Source organism: Anolis sagrei, chromosome 2, assembly GCF_037176765.1.
Source record: "Anolis sagrei isolate rAnoSag1 chromosome 2, rAnoSag1.mat, whole genome shotgun sequence".
NCBI lineage: Eukaryota > Metazoa > Chordata > Lepidosauria > Squamata > Dactyloidae > Anolis > Anolis sagrei.
The window spans coordinates 175,414,956-175,442,825 of record NC_090022.1 but is presented as its reverse complement, the minus strand read 5'-3'; the positions used below and the strand labels follow the sequence as shown (position 1 = coordinate 175,442,825).

The 27,870-nt window shown below is 42.7% G+C and overlaps 1 protein-coding gene across 3 annotated transcripts in view; it reads right to left on the bottom strand.

The window, feature by feature from the left end:
• Positions 1-27,870, bottom strand: part of CACNA1F (calcium voltage-gated channel subunit alpha1 F) — a 110,603-nt gene that overhangs the window by 16,921 nt on the left and 65,812 nt on the right. For 2 of the 3 annotated variants that reach the window (XM_067464181.1, XM_067464183.1), the window contains 17 exons: positions 27,074-27,126; positions 26,231-26,377; positions 25,085-25,286; positions 21,973-22,131; positions 19,661-19,771; positions 16,883-16,966; positions 16,290-16,310; positions 13,287-13,415; positions 11,686-11,751; positions 10,875-10,966; positions 9,620-9,779; positions 7,370-7,497; positions 6,360-6,456; positions 5,144-5,246; positions 4,536-4,637; positions 2,288-2,418; positions 2,038-2,166 (listed from right to left, as the gene is read on the bottom strand). In XM_067464181.1, the coding sequence (XP_067320282.1) occupies positions 2,038-2,166; positions 2,288-2,418; positions 4,536-4,637; positions 5,144-5,246; positions 6,360-6,456; positions 7,370-7,497; positions 9,620-9,779; positions 10,875-10,966; positions 11,686-11,751; positions 13,287-13,415; positions 16,290-16,310; positions 16,883-16,966; positions 19,661-19,771; positions 21,973-22,131; positions 25,085-25,286; positions 26,231-26,377; positions 27,074-27,126 (1,914 nt within the window). The remainder of the gene's footprint in view (positions 1-2,037; positions 2,167-2,287; positions 2,419-4,535; positions 4,638-5,143; positions 5,247-6,359; positions 6,457-7,369; positions 7,498-9,619; positions 9,780-10,874; positions 10,967-11,685; positions 11,752-13,286; positions 13,416-16,289; positions 16,311-16,882; positions 16,967-19,660; positions 19,772-21,972; positions 22,132-25,084; positions 25,287-26,230; positions 26,378-27,073; positions 27,127-27,870) is intronic. The other variant, XM_067464182.1, reaches the window with a different exon arrangement.

The following is a 27,870-nucleotide window of genomic DNA, read 5'->3' as shown; positions in this document are numbered from 1 at the left end:
TTTTTCCTTCCATTTTCCCCAGCATCATACTCTTCTCTAAGCTTTCCTTTCTTCTCATGATGTGGCCAAAGTACTTCAACTTTGTCTCTACTATCCTTCCCTCCAATGAGCAGGCGGGCTTTATTTCCTGAAGTATGGACTGGTTGGATCTTCTCACAGTCCAAGGCACTCTCAGAACTTTCCTCCAGCACCACAGTTCAAAAGCATCTATCTTCCTTTGCTCAGCCTTCCTTATGGTCCAGCTCTCACATCCGTAGGTGACTACAGGGAATACCATTGCTTTAACTATGCGGATCTTGGTTGCCAGTGTGATGTCTCTACTCTTCACTATTTTATCGAGATTGGACATTGCTCTCCTCCCAAGAAGTAAGTGTCTCCTGATTTCCTGGTTGCAGTCTGCGTCTGCAGTAATCTTTGCACCTAGAAATACAAAGTCTGTCACGGCCTTCAGGTTTTCTCCCTCTGTTTCCCAGTTGTCAATCATTCTTGTTGTCATAATCTTGGTTTTTTGGATGTTTAACTGCAACCCAGCTTTTGCGCTTTCTTCTTTCACCTTGATTAGAAGGCTCCTCGGCTCCTCCTCGCTTTTGGCCATCAAAGTGGTGTCATCTGCATATCTAAGGTTGTTAATGTTTCTTCCAGTAATTTTCACCCCAGCCGTGCATTCATCAAGCCCTGCACATCACATGATGTGTTCTGCATCCAAGTTGAATAGGTTGGGTGAGGATATACAACCCTGCCGTACGCCTTTCCCAATCTCGAACCAGTCTGTTGTTCCATGGTCAGTTCTTACTGTTGCTACTTGGTCATTATACAGATTCTTCAGGAGAGAGACAAGGTGATTTGGTATGCCCATATCACCAAGAATTTTCCACAATTTATTATGATACACACACACACACACACACACACACACACACTAGCTGTACCCGGCCACGCATTGCTGTGGGCCATTGTGGAGAAATGGGAAAGAAAGAAAAGAGGAAGAGCTTGTTTCTAAGCTATCAATACACAACTGAAGTGGCAGTGTCAACCTAATATAGGCTCATTTCAGTCTCCTTAAGGCAAAGGGTTATATGGCTATGTGGAAGGGCCCTGGGTTCCCTGAGTCCACACTGCCATATAACCCAGTTCAAAGATATTATATAGGTATTATTATTATTATTGTTATTATTATTATAGATGTATATATATTATTATAGGCATATAGAAATTATTATTGTAGACACAAATATTATTATTAAAGGCACATAGGTATTATTATTATAGATGTGATGTATTTATTTCATATCAAAAGTATTGCATAAATTAGTATAAAACTGATAATAAATAGATAATAAATAGAAGGAGCCCAGGGCTGAATATCTTTCGAGCAAAAACGGACAACAGATGTATGGATATTATTACAGACCTATAGATCTTATTATAGGCATATAGACATTATTATCATTATTATAGATATTATATTGCTATTAATATAGATGCATACATATTATTATACGTATATACATATTATCATAGATATTATATCGCTATTATTATGATAGATGTATACATATTATTATACGTATATACATATTATTATTATTGTTATTATTATAGACATAGATATTATAGGCATATAAGTATTATTATTATAGATGTATAGATATTATTGACAGACATATATTATTATCGACATATAGACCTATAGATATTAGTATAGGCATATAGACATTATAGACCAGCTCTTCCTCTTTTCTTTCTTTCCCGTTTCTCCACAATGGGCCACAGCAATGCATGGCCGGGTACAGCTAGTGTGTGTGTGTGCGTGGATCATAATAAATTGTGGCAAGTTCTTGGTGGTACAGGTAGTATATATATACACATACACATTCAGCAACATGCCTTTAAAACTTTAAAGCATAAAAACAACAAAGATACCGGAGCTCAGCTGAACACGTCTGATTACACCGGCGCCATCTTCTAGTCTCAACATGCCTACCCATGTCCAAATTGGTGCAGTCCACTAGATGCAACGCTATGTCAAAGGCTCACCTTGTAGGTCACAGTCTCCTCCTCACACACCGTTTCCCCATTTTCTTCCTCCTCCTCCTCTTCTTCCAAGTCACAGGACATTGCCCGACGGATCTCAGGTCCCAAGTCCTGCAAACTTTTCAAACCAGCCTGAATGAGGGAAGAGGCACCAGGAGAATAGCATCAGAGTTGGCCAAGAATCCATGCTGCATTCATCGTTCCATAGGCCTCCTGGCATGGAGGCCCACATTCATGACAAGGAGAGACTCACCTGCAGAGCAGAAGAGTTGCTTGGGGATCCATCTTGCCCCAGCATCCCCTTCTCCTTCCTCTTACGGAATTTACGGAAATAATCCTGGATCAGAAACGTGGCATAGAACTTTCCAACAGTAACTTCCTCCTCTGCCAAGGGAATATTTAAACACATGCTGTTAAGAAGCACAACTTTCTTGGAACAAGCACACTTCCAAGAAGCTTCGTAATACCAGCCAGGCTGCTTTTTAAAAGTCAGAGACCTATTAAGGATCAAGTCAATTGGAAAGGTAATTATCTTCAAGGGGATGCAAGAACTTCATCTTTCCCACCATGTGTCAAAGGAATTTTACTTACTTACTTAGGTGATCCCTCGTAGTCTGAGGATGATGGTCCTCCAAGTGTAGTGTCCTGGTGGTGGGTCCATAGGTGACTGTGGAGCCTTATTCTTGACCTGCATCTTCTCCCACAGTGAGGACATCAATTTCAAAGTGGAAGGCGGTCCCGGTCAGGGATGGCTTGACACGCCTTCCTCTTGGCATGCTTCTCTCTTTCGCCCTCCATTCGTGCCTCTTCAAATTCTGCAGCACTGCTGGTCACAGCTGACCTCCAGCTGGAGCACTCAAGGGCCAGGGCTTCCCAGTTCGCAGTGTCTATGCCAGAGATTTTAAGGTTGGCTTTGAGCCCATCTTTAAATCTCTTTTCCTGCCCACCAACATTCCGTTTTCTGTTCTTGAGTTCGGAGTAGAGCAACTGCTTTGGGAGACGGTGGTCGGGCATCCGGACAACGTGGCCGGTCCAGCAGAGTTGATGGTGGAGGACCATCACTTCAATGCTGGTGGTCTTTGCTTCTTCCAGCATGCTGATATTTGTTTGCTTGTCTTCCCAAGGGATTTGCAGGATTTTTCGGAGGCAGCTCTGATGGAATCATTCCAGGAGTTGAATGTGACGTCTGTAGATAGTCCACGTCTCGCAGGCATGTAGCAGGGTTGGGAGGACAATAGCCTTATAAGCAAGCACCTTGGTATCTCTACGGATGTCCTGGTCCTCAAACACTCTCTGCTTCATTCGGAAAAATGCTGCACTCGCAGAGCTCAGGCGGTGTTGTATTTCAGTGTCGATGTTGACTTTTGTGGAGAGGTGGCTGCCAAGGTAGCGGAAGTGGTCACCATTTTCTAATGTTACACCATCAAGCTGTATTTCTGGCATTGGGGAGGGATTTGCCAGTGACTGCTGGAAGAGCACTTTGGTTTTCTCAATGTTTAATGACAGGCCGAGCTTCTTGTATGCTTCTGCAAAGGTGTTTAGTGTGACTTAGAGTGTCAAAGGAATAACAAAATTGCAAATGAAGTTCTGAAGATAAACTCCATCTTGCATCACAAAGTACCTGATGTATCATTATGTTTCATTTGTGTGTGTATATGTCTGTGTATGAGAGAGCCAGCGTAGCTGCTCTGGACTATTCTGGAGACTAGGATTCAAATACATGCTTGGCTGTGGAAACCTGGCAAAGGACTTTGGTCAAATCATGCCCTCTCAGCCTCAGAGAAAGGCAAGTTGAACCACTTCTGCACAAATCTTTGCAAGAAAATCCTGTGACAGGCCTTAGGTCACCATAAGTTGGAAATTACTTGAAGGAAACTCCCTATCTATCTATCTATCTATCTATCTATCTATCTATCTATCTATCATCTATCCACATTTACTTACTTATTTATTTAGGCGATCCCTTGTTGGACAAGTAGGATAGTCTTCCATGATCAGTATTCTTGTGGATGCGTAGGTGACTGTGGAGCCCTATTCTTGACCTGCATTTTCTCTCACAGTGAGGGCATTGGTTTCCAGGTGAAAGGCAGTCTCGGTCAGGATTGGCTTGACGCGCCTTCCTCTTGTATGTATGTACACACATACAGGCAGTTCCCAAGTTATGAGTAAGATAGGTTCTATAGGTTGTTCTTAAGTTGAATTTGTATGTAAGTTGGAAATATAGTGACAACTACCATCAACCCAGCATGGCTAGCAGCTGCCTCATAGCTTGTAAATTCAGAAACGGCCCAGTATAAACATAAGCTCTGATCCCTGCTCCTTACTACTCCCTTAATGTTTGGAAGGCCTGAGAAAAGGATGACCTCATAACCTCTGAAGATGCTTGCCATGGATGCAGGCAAAACATCAGGAGAGAATGCTTCTAGAACATGGCCATATAGCCTGAAAAAACTACAACAGCCCGATGGATTTGTTGTTCCAGGGACAGAAGGAGTACTGACCTTCTGGTGGAGGTATCACCTCATCCAGTAGTTTAGGCTTTGTTCGTTTCCAGATCTTTTTGATGACAGCACGGAGTTCCTTGTTAGCCACATCCAAATCCCCTATAAAAGGAATTACCACAATGAGACTTTCACAGGAACACAGACAAAGAAGGGACCCACAGGCCATTGAGTCCAACCCTCTGCATAATGTAGGCTCCCCAGAAAGTAACTGTCCAGCCTCTTTTTGATGTCAAGAAGGAGCCACCACTGCATCTATAGGCAGTTGGTTCCATTGCAGGACTGCTATTGCCATTTCTACTACATTTCTACAGTTCATCCATATATACTCATTTATGAACAATATATCATATTTGATGCCACATATATTTGTTTTGCTGACTAGTCCACTATTATTTGTGTCATCCCAGCAAAGTTTCCCCTCTTCTCAGATTTCCAGGGAGGGAAAACATCTTTGAACTAAACAGGGGGATAAGGAAGGGAAACAAGATAATTTTTGAAAACCTAGAAATGGAGTCTGGCATGTATAATATACTTTCCCTGTAACAGCAAGGAGTCATTCTGCATATACTGAGTCTACATAGCATGTTCATTGTCTTGTAGCTCACCTTCTGTCTTGATCTTAAGGGAGGTCCGCACCAGGGCAAAGAGGGTAGCATTGAAGGTGACTGTTCCATCTGCATTCAGTGGCATGTTCATAGCCACCAATCTCTGCAGAGAGAAAAAAAATTTAATCCAGAATTGGGGAAAATGTTGCTTCTTTGGATTACAGCTCCCAGAATCCCCCAGTCAGTATGGCATTTCCTGCTCTAGTTATTTCCCTGACTCTGCTCCCTTCCTGAGTCATAGAAGAAATACATAATGAAGTCCTGCAATCTTGGGCAAGGATGCTGCTTGGAGACTTTTACTGTCCTACTAGAAGGAAGTCACAAATTGCTTGCACTCCTGAGGCCTTTTGTAATTACCTCGTGTGCCAGCTGCGACCATACCTTGGTAAGTCGGATCTGACCATGGTGGTCCATGCCTTAGTCACCTCCAGATTGGATTACTATAATGCACTCTACGTGGGGCTGTCCTTGAAGACAGCTCGGAAATTTCAATTGGTACAACGGGTGGCAGCCAGGTTACTAACTGGAGCGACTTACAGGGAATGGTCAACCACCCTGTTTAAGGAGCTCCATTGGCTGCCATTCATTTTCCGGTCCCAATTCAAGGTGCAGGTTCTTACCTACAAAGCCCTGAACGGTTTGGGACCCACCTACCTGTGTGACCACATTTCTGTGTATGAACCCAATCAATCTCTTCGATCATCTGGAGAGGCCCTGCTCTTGCTCCCGCCCCCTTCGCAGGAGCGATTGGTGGGGATGAGGGAGAGGGCCTTCTCTGTGGTAGTCCCCCGACTCTGGAAGTCATTTCCTAAGGATATCAGGCAAGCCCCCACATTGGCAGTCTTTAGGAGGAGCCTGAAAACGTGGCTGTTCCAGTGTGCCTTCCCTGAATAAGAAAATAATTCCCAGCAAAATGTCTTCAGAAGCACTTTAACTACTTGTTGGGCTGCTCTCTCTTTATTTTCTTTTAAAACCATCCTACCAGATACATCCTACCTTTGTTCATGCCCAGCATTTATTATTTTAAATTTTAAACTATTACATTTGACCCGGCCATAAGGTTTTAAATCCTTGTGTGTTATTGTTTATATGTGATTTATATTAATTGTATTGTTTTATTTGCTTGTTGCTTTTTGTTTTATTGATGTTTTGTTGCTCTGAGTCCCCTTGGGAGTATGGTGGTGGGGTATAAGTAAAGTTTTATTATTATTATTACCTTGCAGGCTACTCGGTGCGGGCAGAGCTTCCCAAAGCCAAGGGGTGGCTGAATGCGCCGGAGCAGAGCCACCACATCAAGGTGCTTGATACGCCCCCTGGAAAGACAACAAAATAGTTATTGGTTCCTTGTATTTATGTATTTATTTAGAACTTTTGTATACCGGTCTTCTCACCTCCGTGGAGGGACTCAGGCTGGTTTCCAACAATAGTATCACAAACAATCGTTTAAAAACATCACATTCCGTAATGCACTAACACATTAAAATACCAAAAATGCAAGCATATAATTACAATGGCCAAGTCGTCACAATAAAATCGTTGTTCATCACCATCCGTCCATCTAGCCACGAGTTATTGACTCACTCGTCAAGTGCCAGTTTCCAGAGCCAGGTTTTCACCTGTTTTCTAAAAGTCAGGAGAGAAGGAGCAGTTCTAATCTCCAGTGGGAGGAAGTTCCAGAGCCGAGGGGCCACCACCGAGAAGGCGCTGTCCCTCGTCCCCACCAGGCGCGCTTGCGAGGATGGTGGGACCGAGAGCGGGGCCCCTCCAGACAATCTTAACAATCTTGATGGTTCATAGGGGAGAATCCGTTCAGACAGGTAAACTGGGCCGGAGTCGTTTAGGGATTTATAGGTTAACACCAGCACTTTGAATTGTGCTTGGAAGCTAATTGGCAGCCAGTGGAGCTGGTGCAACAGAGGAGTAGTATGCTCCCTGTACCCCGCTCCTGTTAGTAATCTGGCTGCCCCTTGTTGGACTAGTTGGAGCTTCCGGCAGTCTTCAGAGGCAAGTGACAGTGACAGCTCGCCCCAGTGGCCAGAATTCAAAAAGCATACCCTCATGAAGCTGGAAAGTTAAGTAGCCACTGTGTCTCTGTCTATATATGGTGTGTCTATGACATTGAATGTTTGCCATGTATATGTGCATTGTGATCAACCCTGAGTTGCCTGCAGGGTGAGATGGGAGGAATATAAATATTGCAAATAAATAAATAAATAAATATCTTACTTGGCAGCAGGATCATACTCTGACCAGATTCTCTTGAACTCATCAAGATGATGGGGACCCAGAATGGACCAGTCCCGAGTCAGGTAGTCAAAATTGTCCATGATGACAGCAACAAAGAGGTTAATGATCTAGGAAAGGCGAGACAGAGGTCAGTAGATGCTCATAGAGAGCAAGAATAGGAAATCAGAGGCAAACCACCGGATCCCCTAGGAATGTGTACTCAGAAGTGAGATACATTGAGTTCCCAAGGAGACACGCATAAGACAGGAGTTCAGAGGGTGGATGGCACATTACGGTGTCATATGAGAATATGAACTCTGTCTCACAGGAACTATTTTCAGTTTCCTGGCTTGGAACAGGCACAACAGAAATAACAACCACAATAATAATGCCTTAGAACATGCCTACTGTCTATTTCCTTTAAAAATGCTAGTATTTCATATTTCTACGATAAGAAAAGAAGTATTTTGGTAATGAGACTCGGTGCTCCCCATTTTAGTAATTAGGCATGGGAAAACAGTGGGCCCTTGGTATCCACTGGGGTTAACTCCAGGCCCCACCACAGAACCAAAATCTGTGTTTGCTCAAGGTCTATTATATGCAAGCTATATAAATAAAAATGTAATGTTCATTTGTGGGATTAACAGAACTCAAAAACCACTGGGGGAATTGACACCAAATTTGGACATGATACAACTAACAACCCAATGTATGTCTTTCACTCAAAAAAACAACGAAAACAAAAAGCAGAAAGGACTTCCAAACTGCATGTCCATAAAGGAGAAACTGCAAGCTCACAAAGAAACCCATGGCCACGCCCCCTCCTCCTCGTGAGGAAACAGCCATCAATTAAAGCATTAAGAGCCAGGCGCGCATGCACAGCCACACACACAAGCGAGCGTGGGCACCATGGGAGTAGAGGTGGAGGCTTGCTGCATGGAGCCCCTTCTCTTTCCCTGCTATGTCAGGAGGGCGGTCTCCTCCTCCTCCTTTCCCTGATGGAAGAGTAAGGGGAGGATGAGTGCCAGAGGCAGAAGCGGAGCCCCCAGGCAAGGAAGAAGGGGGGAGGAGGAGGAGACAAGGAAGGTCGATGGTGCTTGAGTGAAGGACCTTCCTTCTCTCCCTCACTCCCTTCCCTTCTTTCCTTCCTTTCCTTCCTTCCTTCCCTCCTTCCTTTCCTTCCTGTCCCTCCTTCCTTCTTCCTTTCCTTCCTCCCTCCCTTCCTTTCCTCCTTCTTTCACTTTCTTCATTTCCTTCCCCTTCATTTCTTTCCCTCCCTCCTTTCTTCATCCCCCTTCTTCCTTTCCCTCCCTCCCTCCCTCCCTCCCTCCCTCCCTCCTTCCTTCCTTCCTTCCTTCCTTCCTTCCTTCCTTTCTGTCCCTCCTTCCTTCTTTCTTCCCTTTCTTCTTTCTATGTAAGATATAAATACATTAACACATGGAAGATACAATCAAGAAGTAATGAGAGAAGGAGGGAAAGAGGGAAGGAAGGAAAGGAACACTGGTGCTGTTTGGGGAAAATAGACCTTGAAATTTGGGAGTTGTAGTTGCCAGGATTTGTAGTTCACCTACAATCACAGAGCATTCTGAACCCGACCAATGATAGCATTGGGCCCCCATGGATCACTGGAGTGGGCCACAGCAATGCGTGGCAGGGGACGGCTTGTGGCATAATAAAATGATGTCCCTTATATAAAATTGAAAAATGAAGGTTTGCTTTTAGGAATGTTCTTTTAGCATATTTTCAAGCTGTGTATTGTTGAATCCATTAATAAAGAATCTGTGGATACAGAGGGCCTGACTATACCCAGTATAAAGCACTGTCAAAAGATTTTGTGCTGGTACAAGAGTACCACAAAAAATAACATTGAAGACACTTCATTATTGCTATCATTCTGCAATTCTTTGCTTCACTGGCTAAGCACAGAAGTGGCAGAAACATTTCAAGGCCTTTCTCTTTCAAGGGTAGAAAAGAAAGCAGCTGGAGGGCAGTCCTGAGTGGAGAAATGGCAAGAATAGGAAACACTGAGTCAAATCCCACTGTGCTGCTGTTCTTCTTTTGCAGCGTCTGAAGCTCCTTTTCATTAGGTCCACCCAAGGAATCACTTCACATGTTGCCTGTGTATTGTCTGCTGTTGATTACAAGGTACAGGGATGGTTAACTGGCACCTTAAAGTCCCCAGGACTATTGGAAAGGGGTGTTTTTACCTAGGATGAAAAAGCAAGGAGGGAATGGCAGGCAGGGTCTCACCAAAAAGGCGCACAGCATGAAGAAGCTGATGAAATAGACGATAGCAAAGTTGCTGCCACATGTGAATTCCTCTCCGGGTTCATAATCGGATTCTGGGTCGCATCGTTTTCCAGGCAAGCTGGCCAGCATGATCTCCTGCCAGGCCTCCCCTGTTGCACACCTGGAGAGAGTTGGCAAGGGGAAAGGACACTTGGGTTTGGAGAAGAGATGGGGCTGCTGTGACGGAGGAGGAAGATCAGACCTAGGCAGCTTTCCTGCAGTTTGGGAGGGGAGTCACTTAGGAGGAAAACACTGAGAGGAAGGGCAGTTAGACATCAGTCTCTGACAGACTCTGCTATGATTCTCAGCCTTTCGGGCGACTCAGGGTAGTTTACAGAGGCAACAATTCAATGCCCAAGAACATCATAAAACATTTAAAACATTAAACATGATATAAAAACATAACAGTAATAAAAACATAACCATCTCATTGTCACGTCATTCCATATTCCTATGTCTTTTACATTGCATTTTCAAACGCTTGCTCAAACAACCAAGTCTTAACTCTTTTCTGGAATGTTAACAGCGAGAGGGCCGATCTAATGTCCCTAGGAAGGGCATTCCATAGCCGAGGGACCACCACTGAGAAGGCCCTGTCCCTTGTCTCCGCCAAATGTATTTTTGACGCAGGTGGGACTGGGATCAGGACCTCCCCAGTCCTAGCAGGTTCATAAGGGAAGATGCGTTCAGACAGGTAAATTAGGCCAGAACAGTTTAGGGCTTTATATACTAAAGCCAGCACTTTGAATTGTGCCCAGTAGCGGACTGGTAGGCAGTGGAGCTGGCGCAGCAGAGGAGTTGTATGCTCCCTAAGCGCTGCTCCTGTTAGTAATCTGGCTGCCATCTGTTGGACCATTTGAAGCTTCTGGACTGTCTTCAAAGGTAACCCCAAGTAGAGCGCGTTGCAGTAGTCTATACGTGATGTAACCAGAGCAGGAATACCATGGCCAAGTCAGACTTTCCAAGGTACGGGTGCAGCTGGCGCACAAGTTTTAACTGTGCAAATGCTCTCCTGGTCACTGCCAAAACTTGGGGTTCCAAGCTCAGCTATGAATTCAGGGTCACACCCAAGCTGCGAATCTGCGCCTTCAGGGGGAGTTCAACCCCGTCCAACACAAGCTGTAACCCTAAGCCCTGTTCGGCCTTACAACTGACCAGGAGTACCTCTGTATGGTTGAAAGGGGAGCATGAGGGTCAGGAAGAAGAAGAACGGTACCTGAAAAGCAGCAACACAGCCTGTGGGAAAGTCTGGAAGTTATTGTTACGGTTGATCGGTGTACCATCTTGCATGGCCACTTTGCCAAATGTCTGAAAGGTAAAGAAGTTACTATCAGGATCGAGCCAGGAAGAGGTTTTAAGCATGAAATATTTCAGGAGCAAACTGGAATGTCCAACAGCATTCAACAGTGGGTTGTTGTAGGTTTTTTCGGGCTATATGACCTCACTACCTCTGAGGATGCTTGCCATAGATGCAGGTGAAATGTCAGGAAAGAATGCCTCTAGAACGTGGTCATATAATCCGAAAAAACCTCCAACAACCCAGTGATTCCAGCCATGAAAGCCTTCAACAAAGCATTCAACACTCCTCCCCATCCTCTTTCAAAGATTCCCAGCTTCATTTCTCTTCATGGGAGTAGAGGATGAAAACAACAACACCATGCTGCTAGGGAGACAGAAGGAAGCCAGAAAATGCGTCCAACACTCTGCAGGAGCTGGCGGGCTTTCCCCTTCCCATTCCCTTGATCCAAGCCTTGCCCATATAGGGTCTGTGAGTGAAATTTCACTTAGGCTGATCGTCATTTGATCAACCTGCACATTCGGTTGGAACAGCATGTATATGCACATACTGATGTACATGAGCAAGTATCTTAAATGCCCCATTTTACACAAACACTCATGATCCATCCAGGCTTCCCTCTCTGATGGTGCACAGTTCTTGCAAGCCCACTCACAGCCGTGAGGAACTGATAAGTCACACAGCAGAAGTCATTAGCTTTGCACAAGCACACAGAGTGGGAGAGGCTCACCTGCATGCCAATGACTGCGTAGATGAAGAAGATCATGGCAATGAGAAGGGCGACATATGGCAAAGCCTGGAGATGGAATACACAAAGATCATTTGGTGAACGGAGCCATTTCAACCAGCAGCCACTCTCACACACTCACAACGTAGCCCTACATCCAGCATGTCCCGACAAAAAGAATCCCATGGCTCAAACATTCAACATTTCCCAAACATGTTAGAGCTTGATGTTTCGTAACTGCAACTCCCAGAATCCCATCATTTAATTGACTACAACTCCCAGAATCCCATGATTTAATTACCCGTTGGGTTGTTCTCTAGTTTTGGTTTAAAACCCTCCTCCTAGATACATCCTCTGTTCATGTCCAGCATTTATTTTTAAATTTTTAACTATTACATCTGGCTCAGCCATAGGTTTTTAAATTTGTGTGTGTTATTGTCTACCTGTGAGTTATATTAACTTGTGCTGGTACAGCTGTACCAGAAGCTCCCATTTTGTTTGCTTTGCATTTAATGTTTGTTGCAGTCCTAAGTTTCAGGGACTCTGCAGATAGGTGGCTTCTTTTGGCTGCAATCATAGGGCAAGCCACCTGTCAATTATCATTAGGTTCCCAGCTCCTGCCCCTTTTTGAGTTTTGGAGGGAATAGGAGCCTTTTTGAGTCAGTCCACACAGAGAAGCTTTTCACACAGGACATAAAACGAAGAGCTCCTGTAGAAAGCATCGTCTTCTACGGCTTGGCCGGGGAGTTACAGCCCCATGGCTTGGCCGGAGAGATATACAGCTTGGCCGGGGAGAAGAGGCCCACAGCTTGGCTGAGGATTTTGCAGCCTTACAGCTCCTTTGCTGAGAGACTTCAGTCAGCCATCACCGAAACCTGAACTCCTTTCCCTTGGAAGTCTACAAATCTCTGCTTGGTAAGGGTTGCTCGCGGAAGCCAGACGCAGTTGGTACCGGGTGCAGGGGCTCCACACCAACAGAGGCAAGTACAGACTGCCCAGATTAGAAGTTAAGGATTTCTCCATTAGTTAATTACAGTTAAGGAGATAGTGCCTGTTCCCAGTGAACAAGATTGCAAGAGCCAATAGACTGTTAAGAAAGCTTTAAAGTACCTGTTTGTTTTCATCAATAAAGAACTTTGTTGGATTTACCTTAAGCAATCTAAAGACTCTGTTTGGGGGAATCTAAGGGCCTTTGATCTGAGGCAGCCCCGGCGTCCCGTTGGGCACACAGAATTTATGTCCTGTCTACAGTCTAATGAACAGGCCCAGCGTGCGACAGCACATAACTGTATTGTTTATTTTTGTTTATTGTTTGTTGTTTTTATTATTGCTTGTTGTTTTTGATGTGTTGTTGGGCTTGGCCTCATGTAAACTGCTCCAAGTCCCTTGGGGAAATGGTGGCAGGGTATAAATAAAGTATTATTATTATTATTATTATTATTATTATTATTATTATGGTTGAGGGGAGTTGTAGTCAAAGAAATGACTTTCCCCAAGCTCTTCTGACATCTACACAGAGTAATGAATGCTAGGATCTAAAATCTACAACCAAGAGGAGACAAAGGCCATTTTTTCCTCCTCCTCCTCTTCCATGAACAGCTAACCTGGAAGGATTTGATGAAGGTCCAGAGCAGGGTGCGGATACCCTCCCCTTTGCTGAGCAGCTTGACCAAGCGCATGACCCGAAAGAGACGGAAGAAGGTGATAGAGATGCGGGAGCTGTCTTCTGAGCTCTGTGGAAATCAAAATCAAGTTGTTCATGATAAACATTTTCTAAAATATGCACAGATATTAAATCCATCCAAGTTGCCTTGCTGGATGGAATCAGGGCTTACTCAATTCACCCCTCTTTTTCTAGTGGGGGCCAGCATTCCCTAGAACAGTGGTTCTCAACCTGTGGGTTCCCAGATGTTTTGGCCTTCAACTCCCAGAAATCCTAACAGCTGGTAAACTGGATGGGATTCCTGAGAGTTGTAGGCCAAAATACCTGGAGACCCACAGGTTGAGAACCACTGCTCTAGAAGCTCATGGGTGGAGAAACCAGAAGTTGATGGTCCTCTCTTGTGATCTGCTCAAAGCACCTGATGCTTGTTGGAGTTATACTGCCTCTGTATATGGCAGTGATTCTCAACCTGTGGGTCCCCAGGGGTTTTGGCCTACAACTCCCAGAAATCCCAACCAGTTTACCAGCTGTTAGGATTTCTGGGAGTTGAAGGCCAAAACATCTGGTGACCCACAGGTTGAGAACCACTGGTATATGGTGATTCTGCTTAAGCTCAGGAATATGGCTTTCCCATTGTTTTGGAACTACAGCTCCCAGCATTAGCCAACAACATGGAATCATGGGAAGCTGAAGGATACATTCCCTACCTCTGATATAGATAGATGACAGACAGACAGACAAATAGAAGACAGACTGATGGATACATAACACGAGCACACAGATTCACATAACAACAAATGACAGGGTTGCATGCATCTCGGGTAAAAACAGCCCATGCCTCCAGCAGCACAATGACCTCACAGTTGGGAAAGGTGGCTACAACATTTCCCCCACTTCCCAGCTGCATTCTTTGCACTGGTCCAGTCATCTCACTGGTCCAAGATTAAGAGGAACAATATTGTGCAGTTGCTAAGCAACCATACTACTTTCCTTCCTCCTGTATCCATAAGCAGGGGAGGGGAGGTGAAAGAGGGAGGTTCATTCTGGGGAATATGGCAACAAGAGCAGTGGGATGAGATCCAATGATAGGTAGGTTAAAATCTGGGATGGGCACAATGTGGTCTGTCAAATTGGGGTAAGCATTGACTTTAATAGCCATGCTATTACATTCTTGCACACACTCTGTCAGTATTCCCATATGAACATAGCTACCTTTGCACACAAGTACAACACTCGTAAATCTTACACAAATGCATGTCATGGCACACCCAAAAGTGTCAACATGACCCCAATCCTAAAGCAAATACAGGATGCCAGGTAATCTCCCAGCCGGTGTTCCCACTAACCAGCAGTAGGCAAAGGAGAAGATTACGGTGATACCAATCAACCCTGAAACTTATTTCTATCGATACAGAATGAGTTATACAATACCTCACATACCTTTGAACTTGAAGGGACTTACAAACTACTGTGCTTTCAGTTCTCAAGGTATCCAGACTGAGCTGTACCTCCCCTCCTTAACACAAGACTGCTTAGCCCACCTATACCATCTTCTGTTTTTTTTAATTACATGTATACCCCACCTTTCCTCTGAAGAGTTCAAAGTGACATGTGAGTATGTGTTTATACATGCCTTCAGGTCACCTGTCAACTTATGGCAACCTCATGAATTTCACAGGAGTTTCTTAGATAAGAAGTATAGGTAACTTTGCCATTTCCTTCCTCTGAAATACAAAGGTTGAATAAAAAGTAATGCCTCCACCTTCGTAACTTCGTAACAGATGGCAGTACTGGTATGCGGCAGGTACTGGCTTGTTCAGTAGACACTCCTCTACAGTTCCATTTTGGCAGGAAGCCTTAGCATTAAACAGCTGTGTTGTTAAAGTACGAAGTATGGAACCCTGTGCAGATGGTCGGTCAATGTGACTTAAGCAATGTGCAGTCATTGAATTCTTGACAGCAGAAGGTGTCGCCTCAACATCTTACTTGCCCAGCAACTCACAGTACTCACATCAACACAATCACCATAAACAGCTTGCATTCTCTGATGATTCTCCTTTGGGGTGACACCTTCTGCTGTCAAGAATTCAATGACTGCATGTTGCTTAAGTCGCACTGACCAATCGTCTGCGCAGGGTTCCATACTTCGAACTGTAGAGGAGAGTCTACTGAACAAGCCAGTACCTGTCCCATACAAGTACTACCATCTGTTGAAGAGTTACGAAGGTGGAGGCATTACTTTTCATTGAACCCTCGTATACCCTGGCATTCATTGGTGGCCTTCCATCCAAATATTAACCAGGGCTAACCCTGTTTAGTTTCCAAGATCAGGGAGGATTTGGTGCCTTTAGGGCAGGCATGTAGTTGGGGGGGGGCTTGGGGGGCTTCACCCCCCCCCCCCCCGAAATTCTCATGATGGTCTGCGAAAAGGCCTTACTGGTGCATTATTTAAACTGTTATGTTTATTCATATCATGATCTGATCACCATACTCAATATATCCCATATGCATGGGGGTATTGGGGTAACGATACAAAAGGTTTGCTAGGGTAGACCCTCTTTCACTCAGACTCAGCCCCCCCCCCGAAACAAACTCACCCCCCCCCCCGAATCGAAATCCTGGCTACGGGCCTGCTTTAGGGTATTTAGGCCCTCCATGTGAACACACATAGTTCTTTCCCATTTCTCACTACATACCCTTTTTATCCTTGCAAAAACCCAACTTAGTGGTTAGGTTAAGAGCTTGTGACTTGTCCAAATCTACAGAACTCAAAGAAAACTTGAACCTCGGCTTCTTCAACAGCAAGTCTAATACTCTAACCACTACATTGCAATAGCTGTCCTATGGATTATTCAGCTGCATAACACTATAACATTTGACACAGATAACGCCTCCATTGCCCACCCCTAAACTCTGTTGAGATGAAATACATTTGCAGAAGTACCTCTCCAACATGGCCTCCATTCTAGTGTAAGACAGTGAACGTCCATGATGATATGATGACATTGATGGTGGTGATGATGATGATGACAACAGCAACAACAGTGATGAGAAAAAGCAGATTTTTAAAATCTCCGTCATAGAAGGAAAGAGGTGGGAGGCAAACAAAACAGCAGAATGGATACTCAGATTGATAGACAAAAGAGAAGCACATAGGTGATTGTAACAATTGAGAAGAAATGCATTACAAAGGGTGTTTTATATCTTTGAAAAATCAAGGTCCTTCCCTTCCTTATATATATAGAACATTTTCAACAAACTCTGGTATCTGGCACAGAACATTTTCTCTCTCTGTTCATCATTTTAAAAGCATGTTTCTCACTCTCATAACGACAAATATGCCTGAGTTACTCTGACTGAAAAAAAAAATTCACATGTTGGCACATTCAGTCCATACACAGGTACTGCAACACGTTCAAAGCTTTCAACAGATTTCCTGCAAATGTGCTTCAGCATCCTACAGGCAGCTGCCACAAGAAGACAAACAAACTAAGGCTGTTTTACAGGACATAGATGAGGGGGAGGAGGACAACTCACGTTGACTTCCGTGACTGCGATGTCTACCACACTCCCAACCACAATCAGGGCGTCAAAGGTGTTCCACGCATCGCAGAAATAGTGCTGGAGGAGAGCAACAGAAGAGCCTTTTTGAGAACCCATTCTGTGAAAAGTAGCCACAGCTAGGAGCATCTGTCCCTTGCCTTTCTAATACAGGTTGAGTATTCCTTATCAGAAAAGCTTGGGAGCAAAAGTGTTCCATATTTCAGATTTTTAGGGGACTGGACATCTAAGAGATGGGACCCAAGTCTAAAAACAACATTTATTTATGTTTCATATACTCCTTACACACAGAGATGAAGATAATTCTGTGCAACGTATTTTTAATCCAGTAAGCAAATGTGTTGCTATCTCAGCCACCCAGGTGGACAATTTTGGATTTTGGAGTATTTTGGATTTCAGAATTCTGGAGAAGAATACCCAGCCTGTATTACATAAATCTGAGCAATACAGTATGGTATAGGGATCAATACTTTGTAATTGCTTTACACTTGTATGCCACTGCTTCTTAGCACAATTTATTGGGCTACTGAAACTCATAATACTTTACACTGTTCAGCCCTGAGTCCTGAGATGTTCTTGGCTCAAGGTCATCTGGTCATGAGTAATATAGTAGTTTACAAAGAAGTGTATTCCACCCAGGGCTGGCCTAAGCATTAGGCAGGTGCTTCACTCAACAGATGTAAGGTGTTACAACAGGAAGGGAAATGCCTGATTATTGTCTTCATTGCCATAGAGGACACAAGTAGGATTGTCTCCCTCATATAGATATAATTTGGCCAGCTTTGGGTAATATGTCCTTTTAATATGGCTGAGTGGAGGACACACCATTTGTTACTCTGCCTTAGGCAACGAGCAATCTTGGGATGGTCCTGGTCATGGCTTAATGGCACATGCTCCTCCTACAGACCCATCACAGTCCAAGACCTCTTGGAAGTACTATAGCCTTCAGAGATCAGAATTACTCTTAGAACGAGAAGCAGAGGAAAATAAGTTTATGAAATCTTATTCTTATTTGTCTTGTTGCTCAAATTGATTCTTTGGTGTGGGATGAATCATAAATTTAATTACATTCACCAGAGGTTCTTTCAGCCCCCGTTCTCCTTAGAAGTGTTACCTTGAAACAAATAGAAAATGAGTGTTTCGCCGACCAGCTCATCTGCTGTAATACTGTCTGCTTCCAATCTCATGCAAAGACATGTGTCTGTTCCTGCAGACACCATAAATTACTTGAACTTCTGGCAAGAGGAGCACTTTCACATTTTTAAAATTTGCCCTCCAGACTTTGGCTATGGCCTGAAAATGGGAAAGCGGCCTGCTGTTTCCCTTCTGATTTTATATTTAGTTAGCACCCAAGAATGTCAAAAGTTGAACGGGCAAATATTATGTGACTTTTCTGGGATTAAAAAGGAGAATGGTGCTGTGAGAAACACACTGAGGTTGTCTTGCCCCCACAAAAGTCTGGTATGCCTGATCAGACAAAGAGATGAAATAATAATAATAATAATAATAATAATAATAATAAATTGAGAGCCAAATTGACAAAGAAAAAACATGGCTGTGGCTCACAAATAGAACTCTGAAAAAGAAGATGGAAGATGGAGGGCCTGATTCTGGCAGCCCAAGAACAAGCCATTCGAACCAATGTCATCAAAGCCAGAATTGAAAAGTCTACAACAGATCCCAAATTTAGACTCTGCAAGGAAGTAGATGAAACAATAGATCACATCCTCAGCTGCTGCAAGAAGATCGCGCAGACAGACTACAAGCAGAGGCACAACACCATTGCTCAGATGATTCATTGGAACTTGTGCCACAAATACCATCTGCCTGCGACCAAGAACTGGTGGGATCACAAGCCGGAAAAAGTTACAGAGAATGAACACGTCAAACTCCTCTGGGACTTCCGGATTCAGATAGACAGAGTTTTGGAGCATAATACTCCTGACCTCACAATCGTGTTAAAAAACAAAGTATGGATCGTTGATGTCGCAATCCCAGGTGACAGCAGGATTGCAGAGAAACAACTGGAAAAGCTGACACGATGTGAGGATTTAAAAATCGAACTGCAAAGACTGGCACAAGCCAGTCAAGGTGGTCCCAGTGGTGATCAGCACACTGGGTGCAGTGCCTAAAGACCTTGGCTTGCACTTAAACACAATTGGCGCTGACAAAATTGCCAGCTGCCAGCTGCAAAAGACCACCTTACTGGGATCTGCATGCATTATTTGCCGATACATCACACTGTCCTAGACACTTGGGAAGTGTCCGACGTGTGATCCAATACAACAGCCAGTAGAGCAGTGGTTCTCAACCTGGGGTCCCCAGATGTTTTTGGCCTTCAACTCCCAGAAACCCTTACAGCTGGTAAACTGGCTGGGATTTCTGGGAGTTGTAGGCCAAAAACATCTGGGTACCCCAGGTTGAGAACCACTGCAGTAGAGTGTCTGCTGTGGACTCACCTTGTTGTGTTTCAAATAATAATAATAATTTATATCCCACTTTATCTCTCCCACAGGAGACTAAAGAACTCTTTGAAACCTCACATACGAAAATACTCAAACTAAGAGTGAACTGGCGATTTTTGAACCTTGTGCCAAAGGGCATAATGCCAGGGTTTCTGGTGAGCCCTGGAGTCAACTTGAAACCATGCATTGTTTGCAAAGTGCAAGAGCAAGTCTTCTCTCAACAAAACAAACAAACCACAAAACATTTCCCTCCTTGCCTCTTCCAACCAATCCTGAAAAATTTGCAAACCTTGGGCTTGAAGGCAATGATCTTCAAGACCATCTCAACAGTGAAGAGGCCTGTGAAGACCATGTTGAGCAGGTCCATGACATAGTTGAAGGGCTGGGACTGTTCATAATGCTGGAAAAGGAGACAAGCATAAAATAAAAATGTAAGTAAATTAATATATTTTGGGCAGTCTTGTGCTATGATCCCTTGTGAATCGGTCTACAAGAAGAGCCAACCCCAGACTCAGCTCTATTTGTTCTATGTGGACCCTCTCATCATTCCATAGCCATGTGTGGATGGCAAAGCAATGAGAGGCTCTCTGTTTTGCTCCTTATAAAATACAGCTAATGTGCAAGGTCAGATGGTTTGCACCATTGGGTATGTCCCCCATGGACCCTTCTGTGTCTTCATAACTTCTTTTCTACCCTGGTGCTATGTCCCACATAGACCTACACAGCTTCCCTGCCCCCCCCCCCCCAATATTCCCATTTTCTTTGCAGTGTTGAATATTGGCCCAGTGTTGAATACCTTTAGCATACTGGTCCCTATCACTTATGCTTTCTTTAGGGGGAACTCTAATCCTGAAAAGTGATGTGCAGTTACTAGGAAGGCATTTTTGGATGCAAGAGATCCTGAAAAGTGATGTAATTTGTGCAGTTACTAGGAAGGTATTTTTGGATGCAAGAGATCCTGTCAACATCTTCCCCATCCCCACCTGATGGGTGACTCTGCTGTCCATCATGGAACTGCCCGCCTTTTTCTCATAGCACATCCAATGTTTTAATTATAGTGTATTTGTTAAATTCCTTGAGCCTCAGTTTTCCAGAGAAAGTGAGATTATTAACATGTCATTATACATAATTATAATAAATGAATAAATAAAAATCAATATAAATAAAAATGTAATGTTCGTTTGTGGGATTAACATAACTCGAAAACCACTGGACGAACTGACACCAATTTTGGACACAAGACACCTATCAGGCCAACAAGTGACCACCACTAAAAAAAAATCGATTTTGTCATTTGGGAGTTGTAGTTATGGGATTTATAGTTAACCTAAAATCAAAGAACATTCTGAACTCCACTAATGATGGAATTGAACCAAATGTGGCACACAAAACTCCCATGACCAACGAAAACACTAGAAGGGTTTGGTGGGCAATGACCTTGAGTTTGGGAGTTGTAGTTCACCTACATCCAGAGAGCACTGTGGACTCAAACAAGGATGGATCTGGACCAAACTTGACACAAATATTCCATATGCCCAAATATGAACACAAATGGAGTTTGGGAGAAATAAACCTTGACATTGGGAAGTTGTAGTTATTGGGATTTATAGTTCACCTACAATCAAAGAGCATTCTGAATCCCACAAATGACAGAATTGGGGCAAACTTCCCACATAGAACCCCCATGACCAACAGAAAATACAAGAAAATGGGGCAAGAAAATGTAATCAAAGCCCTCCTGACAAAGAGCCATCCAGCCATAGATATAGATATATATATATGATTCACACATACACAGATGTAGTATCCTAGACTTGAAAGGGACCCCTAAAGAAGGACAATGATGTGTTGCCTGTTCCAGAGTAGGCAAACCAGACAATCTTTACATCAACACTGACAAAGAAACAACAAGAAATACTGTTTACCCACAAGCATAAAGAAATTACATATATTAAAAATCAACACTTTCTCGTTACTTTATTTTCCAGATCACCAGACTGGGCCACAGCAATGCGTGGCAGGGGAAGGCTAGTAAATAATAAGAATTTTGGTCCCTAGTGGTTAGAGAAGCAATAGGCAATATTTTAAATAAATAAATAAATAAATAAATAAATAATCAGTTTTTGAAGTGGCTTCCAAAGTCATTGCAAGCACAATATTTCTTTGTAATCAAAGTGGCAGGATCTTGTCTTATTCACATGTCATCTGGAACTGAGGCTTATATAGGTCTAAAGGGGCTTTTTTTTACAGCAAAAGGAATATATGGATGAAATATGTTGAATCCCGCCTTCTCTCTCTCTCTCTCTCTCTATCTATCTATCTTCCTCTTATATATTTCCAGGCTTCTTTGCTTTCCATATCAGTACCAAGCTGAGGTAATTGAAGAAGTGGAATTTAGTCTTCCAAGATTCAGTTCTCCTTCATCCACATATTCCTTCATTGTGAAAACCAGACCTTGCAACATGGCTTCAACCATCCATACAGAAAGAACATGGCTATCCCATCCCATTGGGACTTTGTTGTCCTCCATTAACAGCCTTGCCCTTCCTGTCCTCACCAAACAGGCTAGCCCCTTCTCACTTCGCTTTCAACCATGCTCACCTGTACAGCCAGTGCAATGGTGTTGAGCAAGATGAGCACAAACATGATGTACTCAAAACCAGTGGAGTTGACCATGTACCAGAATTTGTACTGGTATTTGTTCTTGGGGATGTAGCGCCGTAAAGGTTGGGCTTTCAAGGCATATTCCACACACTGCCGCTGTGGAAAGAAGGAAGAAAAAACATTTAGGGGGCGGGGGACGCAAAAGTTCTCAATTTGATTACTAACTGCTTTAAGGAAAACCTTTTCACTAACATCTTTTCAATGTCACAGAAAGAAGATGACCCAGCAACCTTCATGGAATACACAATGGCAGGAGTAGCTCTTGAAGCCTTTGAGAAATCCTGCAGCCCACTCAAAAATTGGCATCCATGCCAAGATCCTGGTAGCTCAGGGCTGCTACTGCCACTTCCATTTCAATGACAGTTCCCCAAACTTCGTTCCTACCACAGCACAATAACCACTGCCTGAACTCCTGAATCACCTGCACCCATTCTTTCATTATTCTCAAATGTCTTGGAAAACTCCCTAATCTGAGACAGGAACTTCTGGCGCATGAAATGGTAGTGCAAGAACAACTTAGTCTAATGATAGGGAGGATTGGAAGCAGTACAGTGCAAATTACTAGTTGTGCAGCAGATGCCAAAATCACACTCCACATCTGATACATCTAAGGAAAATATTTCCAGCACTTGTTCAACTGTACTCCTCCCTATATATTATTGTTACTAAGATTGATTGCCAGTGTTTTTTATTATCACAGTATGATCTGACAGAAGTGGCAAGCATCCCAGTAGTATTTGGGAGAGGAATAAGAGCTGTTTTTTGAACTGCAAACTAAATAATTTGTAGTTTCATATGTGGTGACATTGTGAGAAGGCAAGAACATACTGGAAAAATAATACAAATCACGTTATAAAAGATACTAAATATAAAAATCCCTATGAAACCAGAAACATTGACCAAGGTAATAATAATAATAATAATAATAATAATAATAATTTATTTTATACCCCGCCACCATCTCCCCAAAAGGACTTGGAGCGGCTTACATGAGGCCAAGCCCAACAACACATCAGTAAAAATATCAAAGCAATAAGCAAATAAAACAATACAATTAATATAACTTACATATAGAAAATAACACGCATCGATTTAAAAACCATCTGGCCGGGCCAGATGTAATAGTTAAAATTTAAAAAATAAATGCTGTGCATGAACAGAGGTAGGAAAAGCAACCCAATGGGTAGTTAAAGTGCTTCTGAAGACTTTTTGCAGGGAATTGTTTTCTTTATTCAGGGAAGGCACACTGGACCAGCCACGTTTTCAGGCTCCTCCTAAAGAATGCCAATGTGGGGGCTTGTCTGATATCCTTGGGAAGTGAGTTCCAGAGTTGGGGGGCCACCATAAAGAAGGCCCTCTCCCTCGTCCCCACCAATAGCGCCTGCAAAGGAGGAGGGAGCAAGAGTAGGGCCTCTCCAGATGATCGAAGAGATCGCATGGGTTCGTACACAGAAATGTGGTCACGTTAAATAAGAATACAGATAAATTATTATTTTTTATAAATACGTTAGCAAGAATCTGCTATGCAAGATTCTGGAAAAAGGAAGAGATCCCAGAAGAAGAGGCTTGGATAGAGAAAATGGAAGATATTAGAAACATGAACAGATTAACATATTTAATATCTAAAAATAAGGGGACCCCAATAAAGGAAACAGACTGGTTGAAGGTTACAGACTATTTAAGATCGAAAAAGAGAGATGTACTAATATAGAAGGAAGGAGAAGCGGAAGGAGAAGGAGAAAGGAAAGAACAGAAAAGAAAAAGAAATCGAAGAAAAGAAGACAAGAGAAAGACAAGGAAGAACCCTCTCTGAAGATACCCATGGAAGTCAACAAAAAAGTTTTTAAAAACTCTCTCTCTCTCTCTCTCTCTCTATATATATATATCCTTTTTTGCCCTCCTCCCTTTTTCTTCTGCTTTCTTTTAACAAAATTCTTAATAAAGATTAGTTTAAAAAACTAAATAATTTGTACTCTCATAAAATAAAAAACACAGTGGCCATCCTCTTCAGAGGTGTCAGGATACGTAAAACAAGAACTGTCGATATTGCAGGCAAGAAATAGAGGAAAGATGGTGTGGTGAAGTGTAAATTTTAATCTACTGTTATGTATAGCTATAGATAGGCATTTGAAAGGGTAAGTATTTAAAGTTGCATAACTGGGGGGGGGGGATGGTAGCCAGCTCAGCTCACTTTGAGCTGGGTTGCTATGGAAATAGGGGCGGAGCCAATTGCCACTTGGCAGGGCTGCCATTTTAAAATGGTCAGTCTGTAGTCTGTGAACTACAGGAGTGGCTGGTTTTGTAGTAGTGAGAACCAGGAAGGTAATCTGTAGTTTAAAAACTACAGGGAAAGGCTGATTCTACTGTAGTGAGAATCAGGAAGGTTTTGGATTTTAGCCTAGGTAGTTTAGATAAGCTGAGTTGACTTATGTATAGTAGTAGTTAGTGTATGAGTAGAAAGGGTGAGAGAAACCCAGGTAGAATCTTTATTGCAACAGAAATATCACAAAGAAAGAATAAGCTTGTATCTGGAATAATCTATTAAGGAAAGAAACACAGTTTGAAGAGAAATAAGTTTGAAACCTGTTTAGTAGAAGGAAGAGTCCTTTCCAGAGTTGTTTTAAGGAATGTTATAAATGCAACCTCTGAAGATATGTGCCTCTAAGAGTCAAAAAACATTGAAACCACCAAGCTTCTGCTACATTTCAATAAACTTGTTACAATTCTTATAAAGCCCGGTCTCTGTTACAAATCCTTTCCAAGTTAAGTCACGCTACACCCTGAAGAAAGACCAATTCAATATTACTAGCTATTAGCTACGCTATCAATTTAATAAGGCCTTACAAACTGGTGGCTTCTTCTTTACAAATTGGTGGCTTCTTTACAGATGGGAATTTAATTCCCATTGAAGCTAGTCAAATGTGTTACTTAACTGTTGAAATTAATAAATTAATTTGGAAGCAAACTGTTGTTCTTCTTGGTGAAGGAAATAAATGTAAATACATTATTTTCATTAATATAGAACAATAAATGGCAGTGGGGAAGATACCTGGTTCTTGTCCAGCTCACAGTTCTTGTATTCCTGTTCTCCTTGGGCCCGGAAGGTGATGATGACAAAGCCCACAAAGATATTCATCATGAAGAAGGCAATGATGATGATGTAGATGATGAAGAAGATTGAGATTTCTACCCGGTAGTTGTAGATGGGCCCCTCATTTTCAGCATTGGCATCAATGGCCTTGTACAGGAGCCTGGCATCGGCAAGGTGGCAAACAGAGGGTTGGTTAAATAGAAAACACAGTGGAGGCACTTGAGAGAGGAAAAAATGTGACCTTCTATTTCATTGAAATATTTCCATACATAAGATATTCAGAAATATTTCAATACATAAATAAAATACTTCCAAAAACCATATTTTAAGAGAAAGAGGACACCATGTTGGAGACCCTCCACAAGACATCTGCCAGCCAGTGCTTTTCCAAATGCTGAGCTATGGGGATCTTGCAGGGACGCTGGCATGAGGACCCAGAGCAAAGGAAAGTGATCTACTGACCTAAAAGCCAAAACTATCATCTCAGCTGTGGCTTGGTGTAGTGGACTGGCCAAGTCAAATGCAGCACTCACTATTTTACCTTAGCAATTTATGGAAGTACACCTCCAGAATTCCTTGATACAGTGTATGGAGTTGCAAATGTTTGCTCCATTTATGGGAATGGACAGGAACAGGCAACATGGCTGCAATACTTCCCACACTTTCTAAGGCTATGACTCTGATCCCAGGCAGAATTACCTGAAGGATTCATCAAATCCTAGAACCTTAGAAGTGATGGTATTAGATAACCAGTTTAGTTAGCATGGCAATTTTTACAGACTCAAAAAATCTGAGTAGAGGTATAAAGCAGATGGAAAGAGAATGAGAAAGTAGAATTATCTTTTGGTTTTTAATTCTCCCCTCCCCCGACATACACGTAAACACATCCATCCATCTTTTCAGAGCAGAAAAAGACCCAGAAATAAATCCCACACAACACCTTGAACATGACTAAGACCTGTCATACTTATAAACATAAATATGTACAAGGTGGAAAAAGATGAAATAGGAATATGGGAATGGAGAACGCTAGGACAGGATGTTTCTCAAGCATATCGCACATTTACACACAGATCACACACAACCCTCATTACTGTAACTCACGCTGGCCAGCCTTCAAAGGTGGAGACAGTGAAGAGGGCCATCATGCCTGACAGGACATTGTCAAAGTTGAAGTCACTGTTGAGCCAGAGGCGGTCACGGACCATTGGGTGAGCCACATCTCCATCTTTGTATACAATGAATGTACCTCTGAAAATGTTAGAGGTCGGTGGGAAGAAGAGCAAGGACAAATAAGATCAGGTAAGAGGAAGGCACTGGCAAACCACCTCTGAGTACTCCTTACTTAAGAAAGCCTTACAAAATTCATGGGGCCACCATAAGTCAATAGGTGACTTGAATGCAAATACAACAATTAAAAACTCACCTTTTTACCTGAGAGAACATCTCTCTAGGAATCTCTAAGTACTCCAATGTAACTCTATGGTCACTTTCTGCCTAAAGTTGAACATAGATTTGCATTGGAGGACCCAGAGATTCAATCGTCTTCAGGCTGAGAGGGGTGGTATACAAATATAGTAAATAAATAAATGATCAGATTTCCAAAAGTTAATATGGAGGGCTGACTGTAATTCAAATTCCAGCATCTAACTTCTCAAATCTCTTACAAGTATTGTGGGAGCCAGTCACATTAGTGCTGTTAAAACAATGACATGTGCAGTATTTTTCCATTCCTATTTCATCAGAATAGGCACTAAAATGAATACCAATGCAACAACAGAATGGTAAACAATAATGACAACAACAAAATCCAGAAAGGAGTTGATCTTCACCAAATAGATTAATTGTGTGGCTGCATTTTCAGCAAAATGGCTACAAAAGTGAATTTTGGTGATAATTCGAATAGTGTAGGCTGCTGTATTGTTAGCAAGGATGCTTGATACTTACTTGCACTCATTTGGGGTGTGCTTGGCCTCATCCGTGCAGCTGTAGAATTTGCCCTAGAGACAATAGGAAGAGGAGACTGGAGATCAGATAGTGATGGGAAAAGAGATATCATCTCTTGAGGAAAACATCTGTGCTGCTATGATAGTATTTATTTATTTATTTAGGACTTTTATATCCCGTCCTTTCTCAACCTCCGCAGAGGGACTCAGGACGGCTAACAAAGTGGCATCCCATGGCGCCCACATCAAAACATAAATATACAATTAACAGCAATATAATAATAACAACAATATAAACAGTATAAACAGTATAAAATCATACAAACAATATATATAATAGATATAATATTTATTTAATTGATCAGTCATATGACCATTTCAAAATAAAACACGAGTAAAATCATACAAACAATATATATAATACAAACAATATAAAAACAATATAAAAACAGACAACAAATAGTCAGTGGTCACCGATTTAAATCATTATCCAAGGGCAGTCCATCAGTTCTAAATAAGTTAACACGTCAGTGGGTCAGCCTATTCTCCAAAGGTCTGATCCCATAGCCAGGATTTTACTTGTTTCCGGAAGGGCAAAAGGGATGCAGCAGATCTAATTCCACTCAGGAGGGAGTTCCATAGTTGGGGGGGCACCACAGAAAAGGCCCTGTCCCTTGTCCCTGCCATATGTGATTGTGACAATGGGGGGGACAATGAGCAGGGTCTCCTCAGATGATCTTAGGGCCCTAGGTGGATCATAGCAGGAGATACATTTAGACAATGTCCCTGCTGATAGGT